The 22,300-nt window shown below is 34.1% G+C and overlaps 1 protein-coding gene across 13 annotated transcripts in view; it reads right to left on the reverse strand.

Annotated features, from left to right (window-relative positions):
* The window catches only part of ERCC6L2 (ERCC excision repair 6 like 2), a 184,625-nt gene that overhangs the window by 133,974 nt on the left and 28,351 nt on the right, over positions 1 to 22,300 (reverse strand). For all 13 annotated transcript variants that reach the window (XR_010148628.1, XM_054658300.2, XM_063787645.1 and 10 more), the window contains one exon: positions 8,361 to 8,483. Coding sequence is in view for 12 of the 13 variants with exons in the window: in XM_054658300.2 (XP_054514275.1) it covers positions 8,361 to 8,483 (123 nt within the window). In the remaining variant the exon portion in view is untranslated. The remainder of the gene's footprint in view (positions 1 to 8,360; positions 8,484 to 22,300) is intronic.

Here is a 22,300-nt window from a genome sequence, read left to right on the forward strand (position 1 = left end):
CACATCACCTATGGACAAGCATGTTAGAATATTTCCCAGAGTTAAAAAAATCCGAAAAACAAAAATTTTTAAAAACTTCTTTTCCTTAACCCAACATCTATCTCTATTACCTCATTACTCTACTCTCCCTATAGCAAAGATCCTCAAGAGTTATCAATGCTTAACTCTCCTCCTGTTCTCTCTTGAAACTCAGGTAAATGGGACTTGTGCCCTAATAATGCCTACCAAATCAGTCCCTCTGAGGATTACCAACATAACTCTCTGGTTATTCCTCACATTCATGTACCTTTCCTGTACTAACCCAGAATCCTGCTGTCATCAACCATTTTAACTTTTTAATGTTTTTATTTCTCCCTGTTACCACTATTCCTATCCTGTTAAGTTTAATAGGGTTACCAGTACGATTATTTTCTAAAGTTTTATACTTGATCTACTTGATAGAGATGAACCAATTAAACATACTGAAAAAATTCAGTTTAACCAAGAAATAATACAATACTGCTCTAAATTCTGCTCTGTTTTCTGTGAAACATTTAACCTAGGCCATTTGTCAACTCTAAAAAGTCAAATTTGTGACTGTGTTTTGGAAAGAGAAAGAAAACAAAGAAAATCAACATGCTGAACGTGAGAGTTCCTTTTTCCCAAGCCATCATCAAGCATATATAAGTACTTCTTATACTTGATTCATCTCAAGTATGTCCGTCCTTTGGGTGAAGGTTAATCCTATGATTTCCATTTTTAACTTTCAAATATGAAATTAGGCCTCCAAGTACTAAGTCCAATTACAGTGTCTCCCTTTGATTTTTTTGTATATTACGAGATGACAATGCTAGGTGCAAAGTGCATCTGAGCAGTCTTAGTAGTTTTCCACTTGAGAGGCCATTCATCAAAGGTGCCAATGAATCTAAAGAGTCCTGGCATCAGCCCTAAGATTCCAGAAGATGTTTAAAAATTAAGGTGGCAACATAATTCTTGATATTTCTTACAAACATTGGTCTTCAAAATTATGAAAGGTGAAATAATGGTTCAAAAATTCATTTTGGTAGTGAAAGATGTCAGAGAACTGAGTTATGCTATTATGCAGAGTCCAGGGAAAGTACATAAGAACTTAGCATTTCCTACAATCCAATAAATAATATTTCATTTAATAAGTCTTTTTTAAGCAAATGATGCCAAAATAATAAAATGGAAAGCAGTGTCCAACTGCTAAGTCACTACACACAAAGCAACTCTGGGAGCTATTCCTCTAATCCAAGTACTAACCAGGTCCGACCCTGCTTAGCTTCCAAGATCAGACGAGATGTGGTGTGTTCAGAGTGGTATTGCTGTAGACATGGGGGAAGGGTGATAATTCTTATTCTGAAGCTAAAATACAATTTTATAAAACTGAATATAAAACTAACACAAATAAAATTAAAATTCATTTGCTTACGTATTATTAAAATTAACAGAAGCTAGGTTAAATAATGCAACTAGAGAATACTGAATTATTTACATCTTTCAATAAATCTTGCTCAATTATTAAGGAGTTTTCTATCAAATTTGATTCCTCAGGAACCACGGCATAGAAGAATGATGTAGTGTGGACTGTGATGAGATACTCAAAGATTAACATGTGACAATTCTTGTGGCAGAAGTAGTAATAGTATTAATAATAACATAACAATTATTGAGCACTTACTGTGTGCCAAGGCCTTTAGAAGTAGTTTACAGAAATTAATTCAGGGACTTTACCCAGAAACACAGATGAGGAAACTGAGGTACAGAGATATTAAGTAACACACTCAAGGTCATACTGCTATCAAGTAGCAAAGTAAGTATTTGAACCCAGGTCTGCCTAATTCTAAAACTCTTAACTACCATGACATATCCTGTTAGCACCTTCAATCAAAAAGTCTATGTCCTTGAGATGTGTAACTTTATTTACCTTAACTTCAGTACTTCATATAGTACCTAGAAAATAGAAGGTATTCAATTGATGAATGAATACATGAAACCATACATGTCAATGCTAAGTTCGGAATAATAATATACGTTCAGAGAACAGTGAGATTACAGTAGAGTTGAAACAAAGGTTCCACATGGAAAGAAGTGTGATATCAAAATGAAAAATAAATTATACCTTTACAGAAAAATTACGGAACATAAAATTGGAATCTCTGCTAGAAAACTCAAAGGTCTAAAAAAAGCCTTGTATTTATCGCCACAACCTTAACTCTCTCAAAAATACCTAACATAATTAATTTACACCCTACTGTGTGTATAGCTGATCATTTTTTCCTTCAGTATGCTGCAGTTATTTCATATACAGAAATTTCAGTTTAGAATCCACTGTAGTCAGGGGCTCTTCCAAGTCCTTTGTATAAAAACAGCCTAATTTTTGACAGAATATCAAGTTTTGGCATTAAATAAATTAATTACCTATGTTGGGTATTTTTGAGAGAGTTAAGATTGTAGAGATAAATACAAAAACTTTTTTTTTAGTACTTTGAGTTTTCTAGCAAAGATTCCAATTTTACATTCTGTAATTTTTCTGTAAAGGTATAATTTATTTTTCATTTTGATATCACACTTCTTCCCATGTGAAACCTTTGTTTCAACTCTACTGTCACTGTCCTCTGAACATACATTATTAGTCCTAACTTAGCACTGACATGTATGGCTTCAATTATTAATTCATTCATCAATTGAACACCTTCTATTTTCTAAGTACTATATGAAGTACTAAAGTTTGGCATTATGCCAAAACTTGATATTCTATCAAAACAGAAAGTTACAAACCAGATCAATAAATATCAACTCTTGCAATTAAAAAAGAGAAGTAAATAAGAAATATAAGAATGGAAATGACAAGCAAAGTTAACTATAAATTCAACACAACATCAACTAATATATCAATAGGTTTTGAGGAGAAATTTGAGAAAATTTATTTTTCATAAGTTGAGAAAACTTGAGGAGTAACTACCAAATAATAAATTACATTATAAAGCTAAAATAACTAAAACTGTTTAGCACTGGAAGAGAAATGAACAAATAATTAGGACAGAATAATACGTCTAGAAATAGAAATGAGTTTAATTTTACACCAAAGTGGCCCTTCAAATCACTGTGGAAAAGCAGTCTTACTCAACAAATGACATTAAGATAACTGGTTAACCAACTGAGGAAAATAAAATTGGATTACTAGACACCTACAGCAAAATAAATTCTAGCTGAAACAAAGATATAAAGGTATAAAATAAAATCACACATATTATAAAAGAACCATGAATGAATGTATTTATACATTTAGAGTACAAAAGGCTTTTCTAGGCAAATATAAAACCCAGAAACTATACAGACCAATACATGTAACCACATAAACATTTTTAAAAAATCAATAAATAATTCAAAGCTGACTCTACATGAGGAAGAAATATTTTCAAAATACATAATGAACAAAAAATTAGATTCCAGGATATATCGTTAAGGACTATTAATCAAGGACTATGATTAAAAACGAGAATTAGATTTAAAAATAGCTTTTAAACATCTGAAATGCTACAGCTTCACTCATTAAGAAATGTAAATCAAAGCAAGATAAAAATTTTAAATCTCTCAGGTAGTCATAAATTTATGTTTGCTAATACCTAGTGCAAATGAAAAGGAGGAAACAGACATTCTTATACATCACTCGTGGGGATATGGGGTAATTTAACTCCAGTTATCAAAAAGTAATCCCCTAAATCCAGCTCTACCTGCTATCCAATTCCAGTACTAAGAATTTATCCTACAGTTATTATTGCAAAAGTTGTGCATAAGGATGCTCACGGTAGCATCATGTGCAACATAATCCTCTTGGTACATATGAAGAACTAAAAAAATAGTGTATAGTAAATAAAATAATTATAAAATATTTTTGTTAAATTGTCATTGAAATTGCTTCCGATGCTGGTATTGTGATTGCTACAAAAATCCTCCTCTTTTGCATTAATTATGAATTTTACTTAGAATCTCTAAAGCTTCATCATGCAAGATAGTAATATTTTATAATAAATTTATTATGATTCATAAAAATTGAATTTCAATCAAAACTTAGCCTACATCTAAAGAACCATTCCAAAAATCAATGTTTAAAGTATAGAGCTTGTGTCTTTTCCTTTAAGAATTTATTCTTGGCACAAAACATTCATGCATTCTTAGATGATTTATTCACACTTGAAAAGTTTTTAAATGTATATGAGATGTATCGTATCACACACACATACCTTAGACCCACCACTCCTTAATTTGTAACATTCAGTTCATTAAAGGGCTTTCTTCAACAAGCTTCAACATTAATTTTTCAGAATTCAATTGTAATTCTGGCATTAGCATAATAAATACAAAAGAAATGATTTCTTCTCCATTTCATAAACTGTCTTTTTAAAACATACATTGTTTTAAATGAACCAATACAAATTTATCTTTTAAAACTTTCAAAGTTATAATTTTTGTTTGTATTTACTTCTGGGAAATACTGTAGAATGTCACTGGTGATGCCATTAAAAACTCTAAATTCCAGTTCAAATGACTAACTCAACACATGTTTGTATTGATGCCAATGAAACAAAAGAACAAACATAATAAATCCATAATAGTGGCAGAATGCCTGGAAGGGCAGTACCAGCAGGTCAGAACAGCGCAGGAGCAGATGAGAACTGGCGCACCTGAAGAACTGAGCAATCCGCCCTACACCTCTGAAAGCAAAAACTCCCCCTGCCCTCCCCCGCTAAAAAATTTACTTTTCCTAGAAGGAACCTAAAAACAACAACAAGCAAAACAAAACTCAACAAAACAGCTAAGGTAATTGGAAAGACTAAGTCAAGAAAAATAATGGCCAAGTAATTTTAAGAAGGAAAAGTTACACCAGTCATCAAAGAAACTGATTCTAGCATCAGTATGCAACTTTCCCTGCATAAAGCACTGTATATATATTTTCTAAAGCAAAACTTATTTGGAAGAATTCTATGGTGAGTGTTAGGGCTCATGGAAACTTCTGAATTTCATCAATTAAAAAAGTCCTTAATACTTCCAAACAATTAAAAAAAAAATCCTTTCCAAGGAAAAAAATCGGGTTGACATTGAACTCTCATCTGCAATATGGAGTGACAGAAGATGTTTTGTCATTATAAAAGAAAATTTTGAACTTAAAATTCCATAGGCAGATAAGCCTATGGATAATCAAGTGTGAGAGCAATATACAAACACATAAAATTTACTGAAGAATTTTTTTTTTTTTTTTCTGAGACAGAGTCCCACTCTGTCACCCAAGCTGGAGTGCAGTGGCACAATCATGGCTCACTGCAGCCTCAACCTCCTGAGCTCAAGTGATCCTACTACCTCAGCCTCCTGAGTAGCTGGGACTACAGGCACAAGCCACCACACCTGGCCTCTGAAGAATTAACTGAAGACGTTAAGCAAAAGTTGGTACGAACACAAAGAGAAATAAAAAAATTTAACGTTTTTCTTTCCAGATCCAACTGCTCAGACAAGAAGAAAATAACACTATTAAACATTTTAACAACGCAATTAACAAACATGATTAAATAGAAATATATAAAACCATGTGACCATGATTACAAAGAATGCACAATATAAGCAACATTTTAAAACAACAGAGACTACACAATGCACAACATCAAAGCATAAAAACTGATCCATGGATGTAATCACAAAGAAAAAAATATCAAGGCTGTTATCTGATGCAACAAAACTAGAAATTGTCAAAAAGGGTTCAGCCCTCCCATCATCCTGAGCCCCAACAATAGCTATTCACTTGGAAATTTTTAATTTCTCTTTTAAATAGTACTTGGGTAAAAGAGAATAAAAACTAGGGCCACAGATAATTTAGAAAAGACTAATGAAAAAACTACATATTAAAAACTATAGAACACAGACAAAGGAGTACTGAAAGGAACTTTTTTTTTTTTGAGACAGGGTCTTCTCTGTTGCCCAGGCTGGAGTGCATTGGCATGATCACGGCTCACTGCAGCCTAGAACTCCTGGGCTCATGCGATTCTCTCACCTCAGCCTCCCCAGTAGCTGAGACCACAGACATACACTACCACACCTGGCTAATTGTTTTATTTTTTTATTTTCTGTAAAGACAGGGTCTTCTTATGGTGCGCAGGCCGGTCTCAAACTCCTGGGCGATCCTCCCGCGTCAGCCTCCCAAAGTGCTGGGATTACAGGTGTGAGCAACCATGCCTGGCCCAAAGGAACACTTATAGCTTTAAGGTAATTTATTAGAATACAAAAAGACTGAAAATAAATAAATAAAGAAATCAACTGAAGAAGGTAAATAGCAATGTACATTATAGCAAGGAATTTACAGTTCCTCCATATCTGTGGGTTTCATATCAGTGGATTCAACTAACTACAAATTGAAATACTAAAAAATTCCATCTGCACTAAACATGTACGCAGACCTTGTCATTATTTCCTAAACAATACAATATAAAAGCTATTTATGTAGACTTTACATTGCACTAAGTAAACTACAGATGATTTAAAGTATATGGGAGGGTAACAGGTTATATGCAAATACACTATTTTATATCAAGGACTTGAGAATCCACACATTTTGGTACCCAAGAGAGGTCCTGGGACCAATCCCACATGGATACCAAGGGACAACTGTATATGTGTGTGTGTGATATGATACATCGCATATGCATACATACATACACACACACACACACACATATATATATATAAAGAGAAAAAAAGAAAGAAAGGAAAGAAGGAAGGAGAGGAACTGGAGTCAACTGAGGTAACTATTATAAGCATATTTTACCACATTATCAAATGAGTATCTTTGTTAACTTTCTTTTCTTTCATTCTTGTTCTTTTTTGAGACAGGGGTCTCACTTTATTGCCCTGGCTGGAGTGCAGTGGTGCAAACATGGCTCACCGCAGCCTCAACCTCCCCAGGCTCAGGTGATCCTCCCACTTCAGCCTCTGAAGTACCTGGGACTACTGGCACACACCACCACACCTGACTAATTTTCTGTATTTTTAGTAGGGAAGAGGTTTTGACATGTTGCCCAAGCTGGTCTTTAACTCCTGGGCTCAAGCAATTCGCCTTCCTTGGCCTCCCAAAGTACTGGGATTACAGGCATGAATCACTGTGCCTGGCCCATTCTTGTTCTATAATATTTTAAATATCTTTAAGTATTTTAATATATTTAAAATATTACTTTTCCCTCTTTTGTTCTCTCTTCTATCTGCTGTCACAGTGGCATAAAAGAGATATATATAGGCTCTGTGGTGACATTTAGAACCAGGGAACAACTGAATCCACAGCTAAAAACAGTACTTGAGCTATTGAATACTTAAAATACATTAAGAACCATTACTCTCTTCAGGATCACATTGAATCTGATACTTAGGATGCATTTATTCTACTGAAAAATTAAGAGAATTTAAAATGATAGCAATTATAATATCTTAAGCCAGTAGTTCTGAAAAGTTTGCATCGAAATGGTCTTTATGATAGACAAGAGTAAACCTGGACTTCTCAGCAATCTTGTACATAAGACTTGTATAAAAGAGTCTGTTTTAAAACTTGCTGTAAGTAGCTCATTACCAAATATAATAAAAGATTTCATAAAATCACTTCATTTTTATTCTTATCTGGTTTCCTGGAGGCTGAGGATAATATTTTTTAAAAGACATGTAAGTATAATATACTTTTTTATATTTCATTGCTTTATTAGAAATCTTTTTTGTAAGAATCATATATAACATATTTATAAACATACATTTATGAAGGAGAAAACTGAAGTATGGATATGAATAGCATTCAGTCATATGGGCAGAAAGAGAAATAAGCACAGACCTACCTAGTCTTTCTGATTCCAACTTTCCTGTATTGGTAGAACTTATTTCATATTTTTTGGATGCAATTAGCTAGGCAACTTGAAATAAGTCAATGACGCACTTTTGTTACCAATATCTGTAACTATCGCCTTTTCATTCTCACATAAATAAAAAACAATATAATGAAGGTTTCAATTAACTTTACATATACATTCTGTAAGTTTAACAAATCAACCTAAGTAAATCATGTAAATCCAGCCAACCAACAGATTAAAACCTCAAAGCAAAACCAAGCTGAAATTCTGTTTTGCCATGACAGTCAATCAAATTTAACTTGGGAATAAAATTGGTAATCTTTCAAAAATTAGGCCTATAAAACAAATATTTTAATAACATCTTTAAATTCTTAGGTTTTAAAATGTATACCAATACATTTTAATGTGTGATATTTAAATATTTCTATATGCTTTTGTAATACCAGCATCATGAGTAGAATATACATTGTCTAGAGATTTTACCTTTTTTGCTGTAGAAGAAAGGGGTTCCTTTTTCATACTTCTTAGTAAAAACTCTGGCATGTTATTTTCAATATCTTCACGAGTTCCCTTTTTATGCAAAACTGCAGCCAGAAATGAAATAACCTGGGGAAAAAAGACTTTTTCAATCACTGTGTATAATGTATCATGACGTACAAAATTTCACTGCTTACATGACTATTCAATTAGTGACAAAGTATGTACAAAGAGATTTGTTGGGGGAAATAGAACATGAAATATTAGTACTGATTTTCTTTATTTGTAATAACAAACTGTTTTTCACTCTTGTAAACAAACAAAAATCCTCACATTACCATCTTTTCTTTTCATAACTTCTACCTACCCAATGAATTCTTTCTTAATTCCATCACTTAAGACACTACCTTCTTATTTGTTTCTAACCATGGAAACTATCTCTTCGTATCCTCTATCAGAATAAACTGTATACATTCTTGTTTCCATGTAGAAAATAAATTCCTTAAGGGGGATAATATTTGGCCCATAAATTTGTACACTTCTATTTATCTAATAAATATAGGTGAAATGGCAAAATGTTATTTTAAGACAGACTAATTCATTAATGTATGCAACATTTTGAATAACAGCTCATCTCCAAAAATCAAGTGAGCAAAACAGAAAAAAGGAACCATAACCTCATATAATAAATTAGAGCAAGAAATACTAAATGGATTTGACTTTGATTCAAATGTTAGCTCTGATTGCTTGGCTGCTCTGTGAAGTTGGGCAAGGGTGTTAACCTCTCTGAATAATATCTGTAAAAATGGCAAAAAATAATTTTGGCAAGGTTGTTTTAAAAGATTGGGAAGAAAGGTATATGAGGTATCCATATGGAAGAAAATAACTGATCATTACCTTACAAAAATAAATAAGAAGAAAAACTATATAAAACAAAAAACTATGTGAGAATTAGAAAAATTATAGAAAAAAGTATACTTAACAAGGGTGTGGATACCTATAATCTGAATCCCAAATGATAGAAGAAAAGAAATGATACAGAAGTATCTGAAGAAATAAAAGCTGAAAACTTAACTGATTTTAAAAATCAAGCCACAGATTCAAGATCTTCTTCTAAGAACCAGAACCAAAACCAAAACAAAATGAAAACCAAAAACAAACTAACAAAAAACCACAAGCAGATGCTTGAGACAGCAAAATGTTTGTTAAAAGCAGCCAGAAGAAATAACAACAGATCACCTACAAAAAAGCAACAACTGGTCTGGCCACGGTGGCTCACCCATGTAATCCCAGCACTTTGGGAGGCTAAGACGGGAGGATCATTTTAGCCCAGGAATTCGAGACCAGCGTGGGCAACATGGCAAAACCCCATCTCTACAAAAATTAGAAAAATTAGCTGGGCACGGGATGGCTCATGCCTGTATCACTAGCTACCTGGAAAGCTGAAGTAGGAGGACTGCTTGAGCCTAGGAGAATGAGGCTGCAGTGGGCCGTGACTGCACCACTGCACTCCAGCCTGGGCCACACAGCAAGACCCTGTCTCAAAATCAAAAAAAAAAAAAAAAAAAAAAAATCAAAAAACAAACAAACAAACAAAAAAACCACACAAATAGACAAGTAGCTGACCTTGCAGGAAAAAGAATGGAAGATACTATACAACAGAATATTTTCAAAGTGATAATAAAAGCAACCTATATTTTTATACCTACGGATGATATTCAAGAATGAAGGGTAAAGATTTTCAGACAACCAAAAAGTGAGCCAATTCATCACCAAAAGAGTCACACTAAAGAAACTAACTAATGTTTTCAGGTACAAGGAAAATGACTCTAGTTAGAAGATAGGTGACACAGGGAAAGATAAAGAGCAACAAAAATGGTAAATATATACAAAATATATATGTACATTGATTGACATTATGAAACAATAAAAAAGTTTGGTTGAAATCAAGTAACAGGTTAAAAGCTATGACAGCCTGTAATCCCAGCACTTTGGGAGGCCAAGGCGGGTGGATCACGAGGTCAGGAGATCAAGACCATCCTGGCTAACACGGTGAAACCCCGTCTCTACTAAAAATACAAAAAATTAGCCGGGCACGGTGGCGGGCACCTGTAGTCCCAGCTATTCGGGAGGCTGAGGCAGGAGAATGGCGTGAACCTGGGAGAGGGAGTTTGCAGTGAGCCGAGATCGCGCCACTACACTCCAGCCTGGGCAACAGAGCAAGACTGTCTCAAAAAAAAAAAAAAAAAAAAAGCTATGACAACAAATGTATATCAGTCAGAAGGAGCACAAGTGTAGTTATAATATTCTGAGGTCACTATGCTGTAGGGAGGAAACTAAAGTACTAATTTATGTTAGATTATGATAAATCAATGGTATCTGTTGTAATCTCTAGGGTAACCATTAATAGAAGAATAAAAGAATGTGTACCTAATAAAAGGGGATAATAAAGTAATAGGAAAGAATCTACCCAAAAGGACACAAAAAAAGTGGGAAAAACATGACATGGAATAAATAAAAATCAAACAGTAAAATACTAAGTTTAAATCCAAATATATTAGAAAGCACATTATATGGAAATGGACTAAACTGTCTAAACAAAAGATAAAGACTGTCCAAATAAAATATATTTCCTTGTCATTTACAAGAAAAACTTCTTTAAAAAAGGGATAAAAATTCTAATTAGAAAATAAAAATGACAGACCATGTAAACAAAAATCAAAGAAAATTGATATAGCTATATTCATATCAGATAAAGATGCTGAGACAAAAAAGCATTATGAAATTAAAGAGGCACACTTTAACTTAATATTGATAATAAAATTAGTTCACTTGGAAATTTTAAGAAGTCTAAATTTATCAATAAAGGAAAATTTATTGAAATAAAAGTAGACAAATCCACAAGCACAATGGTAGATTTTAAAATAACTCAGCAAGAACAAACAAAATAATCAGTAAAGATACAGAAGACTTTAATAACATGATTGTCAACCTTCACCTAACGAATATTTGCTAGAACACTGCACACTACTGCAAAGCAGTTTCATTTTAAGTACCCACGAAATATTTACCAAAGTTGACATACCAGGCCTGGTGCAGTGGCTCACGCCTGTAATCCCAGCATTTTGGGAGGCCGAGGCGGGCGGATCACCTGAGGTCAGGAGTTCAAAACCAGCCTGGCTAACATGGTGAAATCTCGTTTCTACTAAAAATATAAAAAATTAGCTGGGCACGGTGGCGTGTGCCTGTAATCCCAGCTACTTGGAAGGCTGAGGCAGGAGAATCACTTGAACCCAGGAGGTGGAGGTTGCGGTGAGCCAAGATCACGCCATTGCACTCCATCTTGGGCAATAAGAGTGAAACTCCGTCTCAAAAAAAAAAAAAGGCTGACATATGCCAGGCCACAGAAGTCTCAATACATTTCAGTAGACAGAAACCATACAGAATATGTTCTTTGATCACAATACAAGAAACTAGAAATAACAAAAATATAAGCAGAAAATCTCCAAATGTTTGGACAGTAAGGAACAGAGTTCAAACAACTCACAATATAAATTATAAAATATTTGAATTAAATAATGAGTAACAATACATGTTGAATTTGTAGAATATGGCTAAAGCTGTACCTTAGGGACTTAAATGAATATTACAGACAGTCCCCAACTTATGATAGCTCAACTTGCAATTTTTCAATTTACAATGGTATAAAAATAATACACATTCAGTATAACTGTAAATCAAGTACCCATACAATCATTGTTTTTCACTTTTAGCAAAATATTCAATAAACTATATGAGATTCAACACTTTAGTATGAAACAGGCATTGTGTTAGATGATTCTGCCCAACTATATGCTAACATAAGTGTTCTGAGCATGTTTAAGGTAGGATAGGCTAAGCTATAACGTTCAGTAGGTTAGGTGTATTAAATGTGTTTTCAACTTATAATATTTTCAACTTACAATGGGTTTATGGGGACATAACCCCACTGTAAGTCAAGGAGCATCTGTATTAGGAAAGAAGAGGGACTATTAATCAGTTATCAAAGAATCTATCTCAAAAACTTATGAAAATAACAGAAAATTTAACACAAAAAAGCAGAAATTACTAAAGCATACAATGAAAATGATCAACAATGCCAAATGATCATCCTTTGAAAGAATTTTTTCAATAAACCCCTGGCAAAATTGATGAAGAATAAATAGAAGAGAAAAGGCAAACAAAAAATATGTATAAGCCATAATAATGCTTTGCCAATAAATGTAAAAATTTAGAGGAAATTTAGAAATAGAACTTATCAAAAACCAACACAAGAAAAGGAAATTTAAATACTCATAAAACCATGAAATAAACCTGAATATGTAATTATAAACCTTCCACAAAGAAAGTTAAGGGCCAGATAGTTTCACCAACAAATTCTACCTAATGCTTAAGAAAAATGTAATGCCAATCTGTAACAGACCCTTTCAGGGTTTAGAAAAAGGGGAAAATACTGTGACCTCGTTTTATGAGTTCAGCGTAACTTTGATAAGAAAACCTGACAAGAACATTATAATACAGGAAATTTACAAGCCAATTTATCTTACTCATATAGAAGCCAAACTCTTAAACAAAATATTAGCACACAGAACATAGAAATTTAAAAAAGGAAATAATATATACCAAAACCAAACTGGGTATATTCTGCAAATATAAGTTTGACTTAACCTTTGAAATTTAGGTATTAGGTAGTTATCAGCTAGGTATATTAGGCATTACACTTCGCATTCCTAACTCTTAGATTCCTTAAAATGAGAATAGAATGACCTATTTACAAGAAAAATATTTTATCTGAAGCAGTACATTATTAGGTACATTGCAAGAAGTTGAGAATGTATATTTTATCATTAGAGCAACCACTAAAAATAAAAAGCAAAGAAGTATAGATAAAAAGTCAATAGAAAAATTAAAATAAAATTCTAAAAAATATCGTATCAACCCAAAAGGCAAATCAGACTGTTTCTGAATGAACAGATATGTTATATCCAAATCCATACATAAGAATTACATTAAATGTAAATGAACTAAATATTCCAATTAAATATCAGAGATTGTCAGAATGAATAAAAGAGCTGTCTACAAGGGACACTTCATAGTAAAAAAATGGTCAATTCATCAGGAAGATATAACAATCACAAAGGTTTGTGACCCTAATAACGGAGCTTCAAAATATATGAAGGTAAAACTAGCAGATTAAAAGAAATAGACACATCTGGCTGGGCGCAGTGGTTCACACCTATAATCCCAGCACTTTGGGAGGTCTAGGTGGGTGGATCACTTGAGGTCAGGAGTCTGAGACCAGCCTGGCCAACATGGTGAAACCCTGCTTCTACTAAAAATACAAAAATTAGCCGGGTGTGGTGGCACATGCCTATAATCCCAGCTACTTGGGAGGCTGAGGCATGAGAATCACTTGAACCAGGAGGCAGAGGTTGCAGTGAGCTGAGATCACCACCACGCTCCAGCCTGGGTGAGGGAGCAGGACCTTGCCTCAAAAAAAAAAAAAAAAGATTTATACACTTCACCGAGAAACTTGACTTTTAGGAATCTATCCTACAGAGAAATACTCTTAGAATTCTATCCTACAGATATTCACTATTTGCTATTTCCTAAAATAGGCAACAACCCAAAAATCCTTCTCCCTAGGTCCCTAGAGGAATGGTAAAATAAGTTACAGAACATATAATCTATAGTATGCAGTAATTTATTAATTAATGAATGGGGACAATCCTTATGTACCAACATAAAAAGATCTCCAAGACCTATGTTTAAGTGAAAAAAACAAGGAGTAGAATAACATATAGAAATAATAGTCCTATTTTTAAAATTTATTTACACATACATTAAAATTACAACTTGTTCAACCAAATAAAAGAACAGATTGGACTTCATAAAACTTAACTTTCGTGCATCAAAGTAAAATAACAAGCAAATAAAAAGACAACTATAGAATGGGAGAAAATATTTGCAAATCATATATCTGATGAGGGATTAGTATCCAAAATACATAAAAATTCTTACAACTCAACAATAAAGACAATGAAATTAAAAAACAGGCAAAAGACTTAAATATATATTTCTTTCTCTAAAGATCTACAAAGGGCCAAAAAAGCACATGAAAATATGTTCAACATCATTGGCCATTACAGAAATGCAAATCAAAACCGTAATGAAATACCACTTAACACATAGTAGGATGGCTATAATGAAGAAAACCAAAAAATAACAAGTGTTGGCAATGATGCGGAGGCATAGGAAACCTGGACAATTGTTGGTAGGAATGTAAAATGTTTTAGCCATTGTGGAAAATAGTATTGCAGTTCCTCGAAAAAAAAAAAAAAGAAACACTGAATTACCATAAAACCCAGTAATTCCAATTCTAGGAATATACACAAGAGAAATGTTTGTACACAAATGTTCACAGAAGCATTATTCATAATAACTAAAAGTGGAAACAACCCAGAAACTAGAAAGAGGTGGGAGTTGCACAACATTCTGAATGCATTAAATGCACTCAATTAATCATTTTAAATAATGAATTAATGCTGTGTGGACTTATCCTCAATTTAAAAATTACAGCTTGCATTTTTATAAGAATGTGTTTGTGTACTACAGTGTAATCAGAATTATTTTTATTCTAGAAAAAAGTTAAAAAGTATGTACGTGAAGTGTCAAGTCAGTAAATATCAATGATTCAATAAACAGGAGCTTTTTTTTGAGACAGAGTTAGGGACACTCTTGTTGCCCAGGCTGGAGTGCAATGGCGCGATCTTGACTCACCGCAACCTCCGCCTCCCGGCTCAAGTGATTCTCCTGCCTCAGCCTCCTGAGTTAGCTGGGATTACAGGCATGCGCCACCATGCCCAGCTAATTTTGTATTTTTAGTAGAGACAGAGTTTCTCCATGTTGGTCAGTCTGGTCTTGAACTCCCGACCACTGGTGATCTGCCCACCTTAGCCTCCCAAAGTGCTGGGATTACAGGCAAACAGTAGCTATTTTTAATCCCAGCACTTTAGGAGGCAGAAGCGGGCAAGCTCAGGAGTTTAAGGCCAGCCTGGGCAGCATGGTGAAATCCCACCTCTACAAAAAGTACAAAAATTACCCAGGCCTGTTAGTGCGCATCTGTAGTCCCAGCTACTCGGGAGGCTGAGGTGGGGAGGATCACTTGAGCCCAGGAGGTCAAGGCTGCAGTGAGCCAACACTGCACCACTGCATTCCAGCCTGGGCAAAAGAGCGAGACACTGTCTCAAAAAACAAAAACACATTAGCTATTTTTCTGGCATCATTCCTTAAGGTAGAAGGCTTTGTTTCTTGCATATGATCTTGTATATAATAAACAAAGTAGCTTTTGCAAATTATGTTGTCTAAAATATTATAAAAAGATGAAAAATAGGATGGTTTAAACTTGTCCTAAGTTTTAAAATATTCTAACAAAATTCGCATGTCAATTTGCAGGACTTATCACAAAGACTTTGGTGTCTGACCAACCAGTTTCATACTAGCTATGTGACACTGGGCAATTTACATAAACTTTCTATAAATTTTAATATTTTCACCAATTAAATAGAGGCAAGAATATCTAATTAACATGAATGTTTAATGGAAAATGTTTATCATAGAGCCTGGCAAATATAGACAATATAAGTTATAACCATAGAACCATAATGTTATCCAATTCAACTTAAAATTCACTAACACATTCAATAAAAATATATTTATTACCTACTCAATACCAAGATGCTGGAATAGTCTAGGTGAAAGGCTATTTCTAGATGCTGGAATAGTCTAGATGAAAGGCTATTTCTATCATTCAGTAGTGTGAAATCAAGCTGATTTGGGGTGACAGGGAAGAGGTAGTTAGGAGATGTGCTGAAGGAGCATGGTTGAGAAAAAAGTGGACAAATGAACAGAAAATAAACAGTTACTAAAGAATCCAGTGAGAGATTAATGTGCGCAAACTGGCTGATGTAGAACATAAATTAAAAGAAAGAGAAAGGATACTCCACAAATAACTGAGTTTAGGCATTGGACAATTTAAATATTGTTAACACCACCTAAGTAAAAGATCTTTGATGCATGTTCACAATTTTCATTTTATAAATATTTTTAAAGTTATGTTTTCTATTTAAAAATACATCACCTAATATTAGAATTTACTGAATTCCTTGATGGTGTAAATAAGCATAACATTTTGGGTTCTGACTACCTTTTGGAATATAACTTTACACTGATCACAGAAAATTTATAATTAAAAGTATAGGTAATTGGCATACTGACTGGAAAGGGGCATGAAAAAACTTTTTAGGGTAATGGAATTGTCCTATATTTTGATTAGTATATTAGTTACACAGACATAGACATTTGTCAAAGCTCATTAAGTAGTATACCTGAGATCTGTGCATTTTACAGTTTAAGTGTACCTTAATTAAAGAATTAAAGATACACACATGCACACACACACACACATATATTGATAGATATACTCTTTTTCATTTTAGGCAACTGGTCCTCAAAGGCTACTGAAAAGACAAGAGAGATACCTATTAGATACCATAACAATTTAAATGAGGTAATTGATTTGCTCTTAACTCACCTACAGATTGTTTCATTATAGGAAAATTATATTCCTAATTGTGCAAATTCATAATTCAATTTGCTCATCTATCCAAGGTGATATACGATCTTAATTCTAACTTCATTTGTCAAATTCTCTAAAACAAAGATATGTGAAATGTACCTTGTGTTTAAGAATCTCAGATCTTTGGAAGATATTTCATAGGTGGCAGCTAAATTTATAAACTCTAAGTATAGATTAGCTTTACTTAATTCACTAAATCCACTAATGATTTTTAAAAATCTTTGTATCTCATTTAAATCATCTACACTACCTCTTAACACTACTTATCCACCCACACCCGAAAAACTTAAGTTGAAATAGTAATAAACTTTAGTTGAGAATACAAACTGGAGAAGCTAGCTAAAACCACTAACAAACTCTTAGCTATATATTAATTATATTAATTAAAATATACTAATAGGTATTGTGGTAATGCTAGCAGTAAAGTGTCAATACACAAAAGACAGTTAGGGAAGGGAGAATGTGAAGAACAGCACAGGTGGATTTTATGGACCAGGACTATAAATGGCACTCATCACTTCTACCCTTATTTCTGCTGGCGGAACCCAGTCACAAGCTCCACTGACATGCAAGGAGATTTGGGAAATGCAGTCTCTGTCAGCTAGCCCAAACTCTAAGAAGGCAAAGGAAATATGTATTTTGGGTGGAGATCTAGCCATCTTACCACACTATAGTGGTCCAGTAGAGGTCTATCAAAATATTAATTCACAGAAGACTAAAGACACATTTACAATGAAGGTTTACAAAACTTATCTGCAAAGAAAAAGCCAGAACATGTTTTATTGTGGAATAGTTCTAAAATTGCTTATAGATGAAAAGAACAAAAACAAATATTTAAATCAGTCACCTCTAGAATAGTGAAAGGCCAAAAACTGCATTTCAGAAATGAAATATCACTCTGGGAAAGCTTTCTGTTTTTACATGTATTCCTTTCTAAACTCTGTCAAGCCAACAGTTTTATAAGTCATCTTTCCTCACAGAGTCAGCTCATGACATACTGAGTAAATCTGAGGCTGGGAAAAAGGGCATAAACCTTCCCTTAGACCAGAACAGAGGAAGGCATAGCAAAAATTGTCTATTTCTTACAGAACAAAAAGAAAAAAATGTTTATTTACTACCTTATTTTTCAACTCCCTGGGAGATACAAAGGTACAGAGAGAGTGGTTCAGAACCACACTTCAAAAGTATTTTTGCTCGCTTTGGAAAAAAAAACAAAACACACAAAGTGCTGTTTTGAAATGGGGTCTAGCTCACTTATCTTTACAAAGCTCTCCCCTAAAATCAGAACTACATGCCAAAAGAAGAAATACAATTTTATCTGTGAAATACTAGTACATTTTTGTTTCTGCTTAAAAGGGCTCAGGGATCTGGGGGCTAATTAACCTTCCACACTGGATATTATAGCATTTTCTCAATGAATGAAAATAAAGACAATATTATTTTTCTCTTTATTACTATATTCCTGAGTGAATAACATGACTTGAGATCCCAAGAACCTTCATATTTTAGTATAGTTTTGAATCTACTGAAGATCTTATTATCCAAAAAAGGTACTGAAAATAACCTAAGAAAGCTTTAATTATCAGCAATCCCATTTCTCTCAAGAGTGAGGTTTACTATGCATCTTTTTAATAAGACAGCCTTCAGTAATGACATTTTCAATAATGTAATATCTAATAATATAGAAACAAAAATTCAAAGAATGTCTTCATGCTTTGCAAAATTCTATCTCTGCTACTCAAAAAGTACTATTATCTTCTTTGCATAGCAGATGAGAAAATAAAATAATATGGTAAGACATATTACTGCATCTGCTTAATAGTAGTCCTTAAGATTTTGGTGTCTGTAAAAGCTAATTACCACACTACCATTAAAAACTAAATTATTTTGATTCAATGAATTTGAGCTCTTCTCTTGTGATAAACCTTTCAAATACTATATTAGAGCTATGCCTTCAGTAAAAAATAAAATTCATTAAAACTCAATTCAAAACTCAAAGTTTGGTGGGTTTCCAAAAGCAAAGTATGAAAACACCAATTTCCCTGTGGAGTCTTCTTTGACACCCCCAGGCAGGCTTGTTTCTCCCCCCCAACCCACTTACCAGACTAGATGATGACTCTTGGCCTCATTTCCTTTTATTACTCTTTTGTGAACTCTGTAAGGCAGGTGTATTAGGGTTCTCTAGAGGGACAGAACTAATGGAATAGAGATATATGGGGAGTTTATTAAGTACTATCTCACACGATCACGAAGTGCCACAATAGCATGTCTGCAGGCTGAAGAGCAAGGAGAGCCAGTCCGAGTTCCAAAACTGAAGAACTTGAGTCCGACGTTCAAGGACAGGAAGCATCCAGCATGGGAGAAAGATGCAGGCTGGGAGGCTAGGCCAGTCTCTCTTTTCACATTTTTCTGCCTGCTTACATTCTAGCCACACTGGCAGCTGATAAGACTGTGCCTGCCAGATTAAGGATGGGTCTGTCTTTCCCAGCCCACTGACTCAAATATTAATCTCTTTTGGCATCACCCTCACAGACACACCCTAGATCAATACTTTGTATCCTTCAATCTAATCAAGTTGACACTCACTAGTAACCATCACAGTAGGTATTATATGCATCTATATTCATATTGGCTCTTCAGTGCCAATCACAGTGCCTGGCCCAGAGTGAGTACTTATCAAATGTCAACCAATTGAACAAATGGTTAAAAGTTGAGTAAAAGGCTTTTAATTAACTGTATTATTAAGTCAAAAGAAGGCAGTAGATGATAGAAGAGGAAAAAAATAACAGTTCTAGAATAGAAATGAAAATTATTACTTCTGTGCCTGACCCTAGATAGGGAAGTCATTCCTGTGCCTGTTTTACGTACTAAGTTAAAAAGCTGAACAAAATTATCTCTAATATCATTTCCATTTCTAAATGTATTTTTTTTTAATGAAATGATCATCATCCTATGTATACATATTAACACAGAGGCCAGGCACAGTAGTTCCTGCCTGTAATCCCAGCACTTTGAGAGGTCAAGGCAGGCAGATCACTTGAGCTCAGGAGTTCAAGACCAGCCCAGGCAACTCGGGAAAACCCCATCTCTACCAAAAATACAAAAAATTAGCTGGGCGTGGTGGTGAGCAACTATGGTCCCAGCTACTTGGGAGGCTGAGGTGGGAGGATCGCTTGGGCCCCGGAGGCGGACTTTGCAGTGAGCCGAGATTTCGCTACTGCACTCCACCCTGAATGCCAGAGTGAGACCTCCATCTCAAAAAAACAAAAAGAGAACAACAACAAAAAAGATTCACGTAGACCAAACATCCCTTAACCAATGTTCACTGAACTCACCAGATTAATCAAAGTTTTCTAACCCTCTGAAAAACATACCGTCTGAGCAAAGGCTCTCAAACTTTAGTGGGCCTTGGAATTACCTGAAGCATCTGTTAAAACACAGATTGCCGTCCTCTCCTACTCCCACCAAGTTCACAATTCAGTATGTCTGCAGTGAGACCCCAGAATTTACAATCCTAACAAGTTCCCAGGTGACACTAATGCTGCTGACCCAAATATCCACTTTAGAGAACCACTACTCCATGGTAAGCACCCACTCACCTCTTTTCCTATCACTGAGTTGTCTGATTACCAAAGGTCAGGTTCCCAAACCTGTATACTCCAGTTGAAATTGTTTATTGTACTTAAACTAGCTAATTATCACGTAAATGTACAAAAGGGATTCATTTTCAAGTTACCTGTTGAATTAGATGTGAAAATTCTGTGAAATATTGGGAGATAGTCATAAAAATCTTGGATTTTGTATTAAAATTTCCTCAAGTATCTTTAATTTTTCAGTCCCACTAAAACCAAAAATAGTACGTGATGAACTGCATGGTGTTGAACATATCAAGGGCACAATGGACATGAGGAAATCTAGGAGTGATAGATATGTTCATCGCCTTGGCTGTGATGATCTTTTCTTGGATATGTGTATGTGGGATAAAATGTATTAATGTCTGCTATTTTAAAATGCAACAAAAGATGGATGGATATTACAAAACCATGTATAATGAAATATTAACAGAATCTAAGTGGTGAGAATATGGCTTTTCATTGTACCATTCTTTTAACTCTTCTATGTTTTAGAAAAACGTCAGAAGGTATCGGGAAAAATTAGTTCATAATCTTTGACAAAAAAAAAATCTGCAATCTGCTTATAAGATAGTAGTTATTATGTGACTCCATTTTTTGCATATGTATGTTTGTGTGTGTGTTTACAGAAGTACATGTATGTATGTGGGCATATCATTACGTATGTTGCATATTTATCTGTGCCCTCTTCACCAGATCTGTCCTTCCAATTCACCTTAAAAAATACTCAAGTCTTTCCTACCCACAAACAATACAAAACAAACAAAAAAGAAACCCCCTCACATTCTCGTCTCTCTCTTCACCTACTACTAGGTCACTTTTATTCCCTTTCGAAGCCATATTTGTTAAAGAGGTAAATATACGTTGTATGTCCACGTCTTCACCTACTCCATTATGGCTTGTGTCTGAAAGCTCCAGCAAAATGGCTCTTGCTCAGCATACCAATGATTTCTATGTCACTAGAACAAATGGACATTTTTCAATTCTCATCCCCTGTAGAGTGTAAAATATTAAATTCACCTACTTTTAAATTTGAAATGAGGGAAGGAAACTTTATTTGGTATGTAAAACAAGCTTTAAAAAGACTTCAATTTCATATCATGGCCAAATTAGAATATAAAAAGGGGGAAACTACAGGGATGAAATCAAGAAACAGGGAAAAAAAAGAAGAAAAGAAGATAAAACTATAGCTCAAACAGTAAATGTCAATGGTCTATTTTCATTATCAATTAATTTTACTACATTCTGAAATTTTGGTTAACACAGTAATCATTCACATTTCTTCAACTGGCTTAGTCATATCTATAGAAGCTTTATCTATCTATAGAAGCTCTACCTTAAATGGGTCTTTCAAACCACCTATCTATGTAGAAATTATTCCCTGAGTTACAACAACAGTAACCAGAGAACTAGGTCCCCAAGCATCAGACAAATCCACCTGAGTATCAAAATTAGTGCAGAAATCATTTCCTAATCTTCAGACGGTACTCCCTCAAAGACTTGCACAGCACACTAACAGCATGTACCAGAACATCTCCAAGTCCTTCAATGATTACAGTGTATCAGGAATAGAAAATTCTGCAGTAAAATCAGCTCCTTTAAAAATAAGCCTATGAACTGTAAAATAAAGTAAATTT

This window comes from Pan troglodytes, chromosome 11, assembly GCF_028858775.2.
Source record: "Pan troglodytes isolate AG18354 chromosome 11, NHGRI_mPanTro3-v2.0_pri, whole genome shotgun sequence".
NCBI lineage: Eukaryota > Metazoa > Chordata > Mammalia > Primates > Hominidae > Pan > Pan troglodytes.